We start from the raw sequence: 13,502 nt of genomic DNA, 5'->3' as shown, positions 1-13,502 counted from the left end.
ACTGAACAGACAAGGTTTGGAAGGCAGGTTCAGTGAGGTCCTGGTCTTGCCTGCATGTTTTGAAGCCTTGACACCCTTTTTAATATGACTGCATTGCCAGTTGACAATAACTTTAGCCATTACACAACACAACCTTTATAACAAAAGCCACATTTTAACAAAATGTGAAGTTAATTCCCATTAAAAGAGTTTCTCATAGTTCTCCTTGGTAAGATGATGTGATGACACAGACTTCCTTTCTTGAAATTAGCTAAGACAAATGAATATTACTTTTTTTGCTTAGGGTTATTACATTCTAGCAGGCTTTCTTGGAGAATGCAAGTACTGAAAGAGAATTCAGTGCACAGTAGCCCCTGTACTCAACACACAAGGATTAAAAACTCTATGACAGCAACTCTTTTACAGGTAAATCTAGTGCCTTCTATACATCTATCTGTTATATAGTGCATTCTATCTATAATATAGCACCTTTCATATCTATCTATCTATCTATCTATCTATCTATCTATCTATCTATCTATCTATCTATCTGATAGTGCTTTTCATATTTCACTATCCATTTATCTATCTATCTACCTAAGATATTTAAGTCTATAGAGTGATATAGCAATATTATTGCCAGTCCTCCTAAATTATTTTATGCTGCACCAGCCGGCTATGAGAATCAAATCACGGGAGGGTTTAAGTATGGGTATGGAAAATGTATCTTAAGTGTTGTGCTGCATTAAAAAAGAAAGGAAGGAACCTGACTTGCCTGTCCATTGAAAGATAAACTACAGAAGATAATTCATGACATTACACAATACTATGGGGAATGGCTCCAGCATGGTGATATGCATCTCTGTGGCAAGGTGCACAATTAGAAATAAATTACAAACATACCACTTGGATAGGGGTGAAGTAAGGTTTCATGACATTTTTAGGTTACACCTTCAACATTTTTTTATTCTAATACTTGACAGGATGCTGATCATTCACAGTCCACACACATACCCAGCCACTACGGACCACTCTGCTGGATAACCGTTATGCTTTTGAATTTTTTCAATGAGACCTTTATCGCACACCAGACTAGCATCACGTATGCAGTGGCATGCTAGTGATGCTTAATAACAGGAAATGCAAGTTCACATTGCTACAGAGTGGAAAGGCCATCTGTCATGTTACTCATCTAATACTAAAAATTCATTTGTCCATTGACAGGAATCCTCAATGATTTTAGGAAACAACACACCCTGCCATTGTTTGGCTTAAAAAATGTAAATAAAAAATCAGTCGTTCTTCAAATAAGATTGTTCATTGGGGGAAGATGGCTGCAGCCTTTTAACAGCTGATTTTATCTCTCCTTGCTAAGTCAGGCTACAAGCTACTAGTAACATACTTTGAAGTCATTTATCATCAACCTGTAAATAAAAATCATTTAAGGTTTAAATTGGCTAATATACTGTATACTTTTATTGTACTACAACATGCAGAAGGGAACTTCACAGCAAGATCGTCTGTTTTCATTCAAAGAGCCAAGAATATATAAGAAATAAGAAAAGAACCAATCACCTATATTTTTTGTAAATAAACTTTATCTGGTATAAATTCCTTCCTGGCAGCTTATGGAGGAATTTTGTATTTTGGACAAACTTAAATAACTACATGTACATATGCTCTAGTGAGATGCTCCAGTGAGTACTGTTTTACTTCCATGTAAATGGAAGTTTGGTGATGAGTTTAAAAATTCGCCATTGAGTTCAATTTAGGTTCTGATTCTGTGAGATTCAAATAACAGAGGAAAAGTTGATTCTAGTATGGTCTGTGTGTGTGAGGGTGTGTCTGTAGTCTTCATCAGAAGTATCTGCTCTAAATGTGAAACATAATGGTCGAGAATTTACACTAGAGCCCACTTGTTGTGATCAGCAGTTCTTGTCAATTTTGCATGAACTAATTTTAGTAAACTATACATCTATTTATGCATTTTGGAACCCAAGGATTACGAAAAGAACATTTACTAATGAAACACATGGATCAACAGTCCTAAAGTGCATTTCACATTTTATTACCTTTTTTTTTAATTTTTAGAACATGTCAAGTCATAAGCTTTCGTTTAAGGCCAAGATGAAGGTTCTAGCCTCATCAGTTTGCAAATAATCATGTGACAGATGGACAGACGTTAGCATTTTATACATATAGACATAAACGTCTGCAGTTTATGATCTAATATTTTGTGAATGCCCAGAACATATCACGTCATAAGTTTTAAATTAAGACCAAGATCAAGTACTAGCCCCTTTAGTTTGCGAATAATCACGTGACAAATGTTAACATTATGTATGTTACAGATAACGCCCAAAAAGTTGGTAAACCTAGCAATATCTAGGTAAAGCTTGTATTACCTAAGAGACCTGGATAAAGCTAGAATAGAACATGACTTTCAAACTTTACCCGGGTAATCTTAGGTTTACCTTTTGGATAATGTAATCTTTACCTGTGAAATGCTAGGTTTTCCAGATCTTTTGGGTAATGAGAGCTTTCCATTAATACCAAGATCAACTTTCTAGCCTCATTAGTTTGCAAGTAATTGCATGACAGCTTAACAGACATCAACATTTCACTATATAAACAGAGACTGTTTTGTCTACAAGACATTTAGTAAAAGTTGGAATTGTTTAATGTTACACCACAATGCCATCTTTGTTGTCTTTGTGGATGGCACTATTTTGTAAGCTGCTGGTTTGGGGGTAAGTGGAGTGTTTGGTGGGGGAGCTGTTGCTGTTGATAGCAGAGGTTGCAACATTTGACAACATTGATGCAGTAGGTTAGCAGGTTGGATCTGGTGGGTCTTTTTTCATCCAAGTTTGGAGATAAAACCTTGCGTTTGTGTACATTAGTTCATATGCTGAAAGTCTTCCTGGCTTTTGAATCTTTTTTTTTCTTACTGTTTGATATCTCAGATTTATGTTAGCAATTTAAAACTAGTTGAAAGTTTGTATTGGTTTTTGGTTTTGAATTTGTCTCATCCTCTGACATTTCATTTCCTAATCCGTTTCATTAAAAATCCTTACTGTCTCTCTTGAGTCAATAGCCTACCATCTCAATTTTAAAAATTTTCATGACCTAATTAATTATTTATGTTTACATATAATTTTGTTATTATGTATTCATTGCTACATTGCATGATACGTTACTTATTTGTGCTTTATGTTTTTTATTTACTTTATTTTTCCCAAAATATTTATCTTATAAACTGAGAAGCCCAAAACACAAGACAATCCCAAAAATGCTCACTATAGGGGGATAAACTGTCAAACCCTGGCTACATATACAGTAAGAGCAAACACATGATCTTTATAAAATTAAAAGATTATTCTTCAAAAACTTCAACTTCAACAACCAAGAAGCTCTGTGATGCACAAAAGCAAAAGGAGTTACCCGAAACAATAAGGCAATCTAATTCAAACAAAGTCTCAATACAGTAACCAAGGAAAGGTTAAAAAAAATCAGAGAAGAAAGTCAAAATTCAGAGATATTACAAGAGCACAATAAGGAAAAACACACACACACACACACACACACATACACACACACACACACAAGTAAACTCACCAACTCCATAGCACATTCAAATGAACTGCTAGGAACTCTGGGAAACCCTAGCCTTGATAGGGCTGAGGACAGTCTCTGGTAATCTTGCCTCTTGGTGAACCACCCACAAAACACAAGATACATAACAAAGGCATAGAGGCAAATCAAAAACAAGGAATAATGCAAATAATTGACAAAAGTGACATTAACCTAAATAAGTAATTAAAAAATGAAACAACAGGACATGACCGGGTTCAACAAAAACTTCTTCATAGCAACAGTAGGTTTAAGGCAAGTCATTAGAAAGAACATTCCAAACACACCTCAGTTTCCAATTCAGAGCCATTATTCAACCTAACTAATACACAAGAAGATCAAGACAAAAGCAATATGAACACAAACAGTATGGGGATCAAACCCAGAAACCCACACAGGTTAGATGGCAGTTTTAAACACTGTCACAAGCTGCAGGTTAATCAGTCAATCAGTCTGCTTTATACAAAGCCTTTTATGGTTTACCACTTCTGGAAATGTTTCACAAAACAATTATGAATCACACCATAATTCAAATGGAAAACAAAAAAAATGTATGATCAATGCAGTAGAGAAAATGTACAGGACTAAGAGGGGAAAAATGTACCAAAATTAATTACATACAAATTAACTAGAGTGACTAGATTACAAAGGTAAGCAATAGCAAAAAAACTATATTTGGGCTGGTATTGGACAGTTGTGTGTAATCCTTATATATATAATTTGATACTATCTATATGTATGGTGTTCGCGTCAATACCTCGACTCAATACAAGTTAAAACCATGCAATGGGACTCTGCCTCTGTAGTTAGAACAAAATGTGGCAAACGCGGACGCAGTATTGCATAATTGGCTAAGAATGTTCGAATGCTTCAGTGACGCTCCTGGATGCCAATAAGTAAGTCAGTGTTGGTTCGAGCAGATAACAGTAAGTTTGGTTGGTTTTTGGAACGTTGGTTTGGTGGGGCATACTTTCCAGGACTAACATTGTCGACTGACTTACACCCTTCGACAGCTCCGGAACCATAAGTAAATTAGAACGTATCGCCATTTGCTTGGTACGTCGAAATCTGTCTTTGGGCAGTTCGGTTTTGGCATCCGTCCTTCTGACATCTATTGGCAAAACAGAGTAATGACGGCTGGGTATTAACAATGGTCATTGTTTAAATTTTAGCCAATCTCAGATCTAAAATGACCACGGCAACATAATTATTACTCTGAATCTGATTAGAGTCGTAAAATACAGTTTGTTTTGAAAATTTGTTTGCCGGAAAAAATCAAATGAGGCGCGCTGAACAGCTGAGTTCACATCTCGCATCCCCATTTTAAAAGGAAGCTCTTCATTACATCGGCCGAAAAGGTCTATTTTAAGCACAAATTGGTGCAATGATAACAAAATAATTTCAAGGACTTAAAAAAACAAATAAATATAAATATCACTTTACGTTCAGCGTTTGGTTAAAAGATAATAGCAAATCCCCTGGAAATAAAAAAAAGAATTTTGGCAAATGCAAAGTGGAGGCAAGGAAAACATACTACTTGTTGGCTTAAGCAGTGGTGTAAACAATAAAAAGAAATTGATTGTGTGACACAGAGTGGCAGAGAAACTTGGAAGTTCATGTTCAGAAAGTTGCACAGTGCCCAAAATAAAAAAGAAGTGATCAGATATCAAAGTCGCCGTAAAAAGGCAAGTTGTAGCCCACCCTCTGAATGTCAAACGTAAGTGTATTAAGGAACAGAGAAAAGAAAAAAAAATAGGGACACAGTAAAAAAAAAAAAGTTTCAATGTCCACTTTAATCTTGTAGTTTATCTTATCATTAAAGTACAATGTTGTAAGCTTAATCAATATTTGATTTCATCAATAATGAAATCAATATTAATTTACTAGAATTTTTTTGATTCCATTGTAACTAAAGTAGCACGTTAAATGCTTTGTATTCTGTGTGTTCTTCCATGTGCAATGTTTGAATCACTGTGCTTCTTAAACGGGCTTTCTCTTATGCTGACAGGACACACAACACATTACATTCATGATATTACATCTCTCTGAACAATTTAAATACTAAAATGAATACTTGATATCATTTTCATGATGAAATGAATTAAAGCATGTATTAAACATGGGGCACGGAGGCGCAGTGGTAGCAATGAGCAATATGCCCCGTCCACAGATTGTTCCTGCTGGGACATGCGCGACCATTGTGGTCTTTGGACAGCTTGTCATCCCGGCAAATACCTCCAGGCCACCAGATGGAGCCCTCCCTGCAGTATGGAGGTGCCTCGAAGACCAGCAGGGAGTCATGGACTATGTAGTTTTTATACACAACCCTGCTGGATACCACAGGGGCCGCAAGAGGGAGCTGCATGGAGGACCGAAGACTCATTTGTGCCCTATAACCCGGAAGTACGTCAAAGGAAGAGCGACGTGCTTCCGGGGTGAGAAGAAGGACTCGTACCTGACCCGGAAGTGATAGAGAATCACGTGGACTGGGGATTGGGAACACTTCCGGGTCAGGGAGGATAAAAGGACTGTGGGAGCTCCCAGGCAGTGAGGAGGTGGTGCTTTACACCACTGCATCCAGCACTTTGCATTGCACTTGGTGATGTAAGGCTTGGATGTAGCTGCTTGGCCATGGAAACCCATTCCATGAAGCTCTCTACACACTGTTCTTGAGCTTTTGGAGGTCTGTAACTATTGACTCTGCAGAAAGTTGGCGATTTCTGCACACTGTGCACCTCAGTATGCGCTGTTCCCATTCTGTGATTTTATGTGGCCTTCCACTTTGTGGCTGAGTTGCTGTTGTTCCCAATTGCTTCCACCTTGTTATAATACCACTAACAGTTGACCGTGGAATATTTAGTGGTGAGGAAATTTCACGAAGGCACAGGTGGCATCCTATAACGGTACCACACTTGAATTCACTGAGCTCCAGAGAGTGGCATTTTCTTTCACAAATGTTTGTAGAAAGATAATATTTTCTATGTACAAGAACTTATAGTTACAGGGTAATATCTTGTATGTACATGATAATTTGAGAGTAAAAACTGCAACATACAGTCCAAGGTTACCTATGTCAGATTTTACAAAGGTTGGGCCACTTTTGCTCATTGTTATATCCACAAATTTTATCATGCTGATGTAAAATGAATGTGTCAGGAAGCCTACATCTAGTCTTTCCACCTGCAGACATAAATGGAATAAGTCCAGAATCCCAATAAAATTAAAAGTCAATAGAATATACCAGGAAAGTCACTTTCTCATGAAAGAAGCCCAATTTTAGAATGCTATAAGCTGCAATGAAGCCTTGGTTTCAGGTTCTGTACACCACAACAACTGCCTTTTTTACATCCCCTTCTCAGATTTATTTCTGTGCTTCCATTAGAAACATTACCACTTGGTTCCATCTTTTCCGTCTTGAATTCATATACTTTCTGACATCATACACTTATTAAGCTATATAGGTTTCTGATGATACTGATCTTCACAGTTCTAAAAAACTGCAAATCAAACAATCTCCTAATGTGTATCACTTCACTGTTTCTTCATGAAGGAGCAATCAGCCCTATCAGAATGATGAGCTACAACTTTGCAGAAGGAACTTACTTGCAGAGAAATTGGCTTCTGTGTGAACAGGAGGAGTAGAAGGGAGGAAAGATGGATATCCCACAAAGAAAGAACGCAGAGAGCGCTCGGAGAGGAGAGGAGAGCGTTGGGAAGGGATGTTCTCGCAGCTTCCCACACTGTTGTGGATCTTGAGGTTCAGGGGTTTGTTCTTTTTCTTTGCCCTAAACAGAAAGACAGGGGAAAACAGATTTTAAAGAAAATCAGTGGAAAGCAATGGCATGAAGGAAGGAGACTGGTGGGCCCAGAGTTTAGAAAGCAGAGTGGCTACTGGTAGGCTTGCTAACAGAGAAGGTTAAACCAGAAAACAAGCAAAGAACAGTGGGACAGAGAAGTGGGCGATGCCTCAGCTACTATGAATAACGTACTCTAACTCATGCACTTGAGCTTTGTTGAAGATGGACACTGACAGAGCAAAAATCAAGCAATTGGGAATTTGTAGACCAACTGATCTGGATGCATATTATTGTATATTCAGGACAGTTTTACCAAAGACTTACAAAATATGGATATGTTACAGTCCTTTACATATCTTATTCTTACTATTTTACACATACATTATTTACATTGAGATCTCAAGTAAATTATGTGACTTACTCAAAATCTCCCTGGGGTTTAAAGTCCAGTGTACCAGGCATACATCACACTACCTACCTAACTTCATCTGGATCACAAGTTCGTACATTATAACACTGTCCAAATCAAATGAAACACGTAGCATCAGCTTTGAATTAGAATTTCACCTGTGAACTCTCCCCTTGTTCCCTTCTCAGCTTCCCTCTCCAGCCCCCTAAAATATACTGGCTGAAGGCAGTCCATAAGTGATAACATTAATGTGGCCTTGTATCCAGAGACGTAGCTAGGGTTTTTAGCGCCCGGGGACAACTGAAGATTTCGCTCCCTCTCCTGTTTGCCAAAATGCAATGGGGAAGGGAAAGAAAGTTTTAAAAAATGTATTTAAAATAATAGTATTTTAAGAAAAAAGTTCATATTTTTTATTTTAAATAATTTTAAATTTTTAAATATTTACATTTTTTAAAGCACTTTTATGCATATATTTTCAAGGTTTCGCTAAATTTATAAAGATAGAACAAAGTAAAATAATTAAGACAACAATGGTAGTTCGAAAATATAATTATTCTAAAATATTATTCAAATATAACATTGCAAAAACTTAAACATTACATTGGATATAATAATATAATAACCTGAAAATGAAGTTAGTATAAAGTAAAAAAAATAGTTTGATGTATAATGCTTTAAATGTAATTATTAACTTCAAAGAGAAATTTTCCTAACCTTTGCTGCTGCCAATTTATCGATTACTAATCTCGGATCCTGATTATTTTATTGTAATTAAAAAGTCAAATGTTTGTATGTGTTTGTATAATTTAAGAAATAAAAAGTCTCCGAAAATGATAACGCCACCTCGTGTTCTTTAAAATCTAAATCCATCATTAGTTTTTGTAAGAAAAAAAATCATTTTCCGCATTTAAAAATGATTTTAAAGAAAGTATATAGCAAATTATAAAGCAAAATAATTGTATATTTATAAAAAACTGCATTACTTATAATTTATTCGTACGAAAATATGATGGGGAAACGTCTAGACTTTTGCAGCCATCTACTAGAATACTTCACCACAGCCCAATCAATTTTCTATCAAACATAAAAACACAAATCACTTGGCACACAGAAATGGCGTTTGCAACAACTTAGACAATTATAAACTAATGCCTCATGTCAGTCGCGCGACCTGTTTAATAACGTCAAAAATGTTTTTGGGTGGGAGTCAAGCATGTTAGAGTAGTGGAGGGGATTGACTGTTGGGTATATAGAACTAATACAGGCTTCGAAATCAGAAAGAGACAAAAAACATAGGAAAAAGATATCCTCATACTGATGGAGTGATGGACTGAGTATGCAAATGTTTTTTATTTACTTTTTAGTAAAAATACTTTTTAGATGTCCCCTCTTCCAAACCTCTACCCCCTCCCCCCCAGCTACGCCACTGCCTGTATCTGTCAGTTTCAACAAAAAAGTACAAGGAACATAGTGGGAACAACAGAAAACCCAAAGAAACTAAATAGCAAATAAACAAGGCAAAATTAACAAAAAATACATAAATATAATAAAAATATTACTTTAAAATAAACAAGGACAACACAGAAAAGGAAAACAGAAAAAAGGAAAGAAGGCAGAGAACACACCCTGACTGATATGACAAAGATAAAGCCCTGGGGGCCCAATATGTTTGACAGTTCAAAAACTGATGAGATGTTGTCAGCATTAAGTGCATTGCTTATGAGCTCACAAGATCAAATGTTGAATATGATATTAGAAAGATTAAAAGGCAGTTAGATAGGAGCAGGGCAGAAAACACAAATGCTGACCTGAAGAGGTTCTTTTATTATTACAGCGGGTTCAAGAAGGAGGCAAAATGAAATTGTGAAAGTGAAATAAAATATATAAAAAACAATTAACAAATGCTCTAAATTCATATTTTTCCAGAAGTAAATACATTAATAATCTACCAGTAACTACAGGCATGTCTATGGAGGTAGTCCTTTAGAGATATAAGTGCTAATAAAATTAATATGGATGAAGCCAAATAAATTGACAGACTATACATTTATCCCATGGTACTTAAAGTTAGCAAGAACATTATTTAAACTTTTAACATATATATTTCAGAACTCATTGCACACTAGAAACTGGAAACTTGTAAGCCCATTATGTAAAGAAGTGGATTACACTGATCCTTAAAACAATATGCCAGTAACGCAGATAAATTAATGGAAGTAAATATTAAGGAAAAGATTGAGTAGCATAAAAAGCAGCAGTGTCACACATCTTAAGAAGAAAAAGAGCAGGGAGGGTATTGATAATATAATGTTTCTACCAACTGAAGGCAAAAATGTGTAAATATCCTTCTTGGAAATGGGAAACTCCAAAATTACAGATTTTTTTGACGAGCTGCATACGATAAATGTTGAGCAGTTTCATCACCAAATTCACTTTGTAAGCAATACATACACTCTGGATTGGCAATCTGTCTAATCCTCATTAATTTAATGCTCTAATGCTGAATACACCTGATGTCATTTTAACATTTGTTTTAGTGTTTATCAAAAGTACACTTATATTATCGCATGAGCGAAGGTAACTGGTCCAGCAGCCACTAAGTGGCTACCAGTAACTATAAAGCACTCACCATTCAGTCAACTTCCACACCTGCTTGTTCCAAATCAGGGTTATAACACCCAAAGCCTTTCTTAGCAGCAAAAACCAACTAAGCAAAGAGCAACAGCTTCAGGAATTGTTTCACAAGGCTAATAATAAACTCAGTAACTCAAAATACTGTTCAATTTATTTTCTCTTGCACATATAAATTTAAAACACTGAAACAGTGCACACATTTACAAATATATCTCCATCTATCCATTTTCTAAATGTTCAGGTCATGGTCAAGGGGAGCAAAGTCACAATTCTGATAAAACACAAAATAAGGGATAGATTTAAGAATGAAATCAAACATGAGCGATATGTTGACCTTTCATGAATAATACTCACAGTTTCGAAAACAGTTTAGTCAATAGGTTGCTTTGCAAAATAAGAAGACGGTAGATGCCAGAAAGCCATTCAGCCATTCTTTGTTTCTTACACATTTTCTGCCAGGTATTGTTCCTCCACTAGCTGGGTTTCAAATCCATATTTCTGTTGTTCATTTTTGATTCTTTGATATATGTCGATAATGTGCATCATTTTTGGTTTTGATTGTGCATATAAGTTGCCTTTGCTGTGTTCCATGTGTGTGGTGGGTGGTCCTCCAGGAGGCGTCTTCACCTGCCAATCACTACCAGGAGCTGCCCCGCCCCACCCCACCTCTTTTATATTCAGAGAATCCCTGGTGGTTCATTGGAGTCGGTGAGTTGTTTGTTTTTTGCAGTGCTCATGTCTTTTTTACATTTTGGAATTATGACCTTTTTACTGTTTTTTTCTCTACTCAGTTTGGATACAATAATGGAACTGTGTTTGACCTGAGGCAATTCCATTTGCCTTTGAGAGAGCTTCACTGTGTTTAGGATTCTTTTTGTGAACAATAAATCTTTTATTTTATAAAGAGTGGGTGCTTGTCCTTATTACCTGCCAGGGTTTGAAAGTGATATCCCCCTTAGTGTCTTAGTGGGCATCATTAGAAGTGTTTGGGATTACGTGCTTTGGAAGTCTTTAGAGCTTGGGACTCCTAGCTCATGACAGTTATTCTCAATGTGAACATGATTTATTTGTACCATCAATAAATTTGTAGGAGTTCCTTGGATATCCCATCAATTTATTTATTAATTATTTTCCTAGCTTGTCTACTCAGGCATATGAGGAGATGATGGCTAACTTGGCAGCAATGGGCATAAGGCAGAGTGTAAGTTACAAATAAAGCAGAATTAAAATAAAAACAACAGGTAGCAAACCCAGGCACTCCACAGATGAATTTTGTAATGTAAAGCTCTTTCTGTGAATTTCTGCAGCACCATTTTCATTTAAGTGCTTCAGAGCATTCAGTCTTCACAATATTTTTCAGGTTAAACACACACCTACTCAAAGACCAACTATATTACATATTTATGCAAACATTTCATTTCTAACCATATTGCATCACACATTAATCCAACACGTAGCAAGTGCTAATGGACATAAACATTGTTGCCAATGTTCTCACGCGCCTAATTGATTAACTGCGTATTATTGCTAACAGAATAATTATCCGAGATAACGTGTAAATAAAAGGTCGTTGAATGGATGGTTTGAAATTGAAGCTTCTTCAGCCTCGCGTTGGAGAAGATGTAAAAAAACATGTGAAATAGGCAAGGCAAAAATCAAGTGCTGGTGTTACGAAACTGATAATCTGTTGTCTGCATTGTCTCGCATCGATAACAAGCACTCAACAGAGAACATAAGATTATTTAGCAGCTAACAACCTTTCTGTCCCTGCTGTTTTGCATTTTAAATAAAAAAGTGACTATCTTAAAATTTCATCACAAAGATCCTTGATGTGGCCTGTTGAACATGCACTGTACATTATGTATAGTTCCTTACCATCATCGGTGGTCAGTTAAAATGAGATTATCATCCACCGAGGGCACCTAATTGTATCATCATGATTTCCAAATTGCACATCCTGATAAAAGGACTAAACACAAAGCTTTTGATTGTAACCATCCATTGTTTTCATCAAAGGTCTTTCAAATAATGATAATCAGCAAACCAACAATGACCAATTTACACACATTGCATTGTTTCTTCATGATTATCATTCCTTTGTAAATAGGTTGGTTAGCCCTACAAATGTTTGTTATACACCTTCTGTTGGAATAACAAATGCAATGCATTATTTTACTAGATGCCTTACAAAATACATTCCAGTAGATAATGTTCACTGCAGATGTTAATGCTGAGGTCCATGCCGACTATTTAGATTTCAGCCTTCTTAGATCTTAGATGGGTAGCACAGCTAATTCCATTATAAAGGCTTCCAAAACAGGCTTCCAGGCCAGGATGCCATTACACCCATCTCCTCTATGACATCATAGAAACAAATGTTCATGGAAAATGGATGCTAAATTGTTTACAAATGGGTGGCATGGTGGTGCAGTGGCAGCACTGCTGCCTTGCAGTTAGGAGACCCGGGTTCATTTCCCGGGTCCTTCCTGAGTGGAGTTTGCATGTTCTTCCCGTGTCCGGGCGCTCCGGTTTCCTCCCACAGTCCATAGACATGCAGGTTAGGTGGATTGGCAATTCTAAATTGTCCCTGGTGTGTGTGTGTCCTGCGGTGGGTTGGCACCCTGCCTGGGATTGGTTCCTGCCTTGTGCCCTGTGTTGGCTGGGATTGGCTCCAGCAGACCCCTGTGACCCTGTGCTCGGATTCAGCGGGTTGGAAAATGGATGCTAAATTGTTTACAAATATCTGACTTCAAAAATACCAAACACAGCCTTTGTGGAAGAGAGTGAAATTCAGAGTCACACAAATAGTTGGGGTGCTAGTAGGGCCACTCCATTCAACATAGATATTAATAGAACTTAAAGACACAAACAGGTACATGGGGGCACTGGACAGTCAGTCTACTAGGGTGTCTTGTCTGAGCTGCAGAGGGAAGAGACAAGACAGTTAGTGACTGCACACCACTTGCCTTGGGATGGTTCCTCATAACTAATCACAGCCAGCAAGGTAAGATACACATGCGTGACACCTTTAAAGTCACCATCAAAGTTATTAT

General features: G+C 36.8%; 1 protein-coding gene across 2 annotated transcripts in view; it reads right to left on the bottom strand.

Moving 5' to 3' along the window:
* ksr2 (kinase suppressor of ras 2) overlaps positions 1–13,502 on the bottom strand; it is a 309,289-nt gene that overhangs the window by 141,826 nt on the left and 153,961 nt on the right. For both annotated transcript variants that reach the window (XM_039771698.1, XM_039771699.1), the window contains exon 5: positions 7,213–7,394. In XM_039771698.1, coding sequence (XP_039627632.1) covers positions 7,213–7,394 — 182 coding nt within the window. The remainder of the gene's footprint in view (positions 1–7,212; positions 7,395–13,502) is intronic.

Source organism: Polypterus senegalus, chromosome 12 (assembly GCF_016835505.1).
Source record: "Polypterus senegalus isolate Bchr_013 chromosome 12, ASM1683550v1, whole genome shotgun sequence".
Lineage (NCBI taxonomy): Eukaryota > Metazoa > Chordata > Cladistia > Polypteriformes > Polypteridae > Polypterus > Polypterus senegalus.
This window is presented reverse-complemented; position numbering and strand designations above follow the sequence as displayed.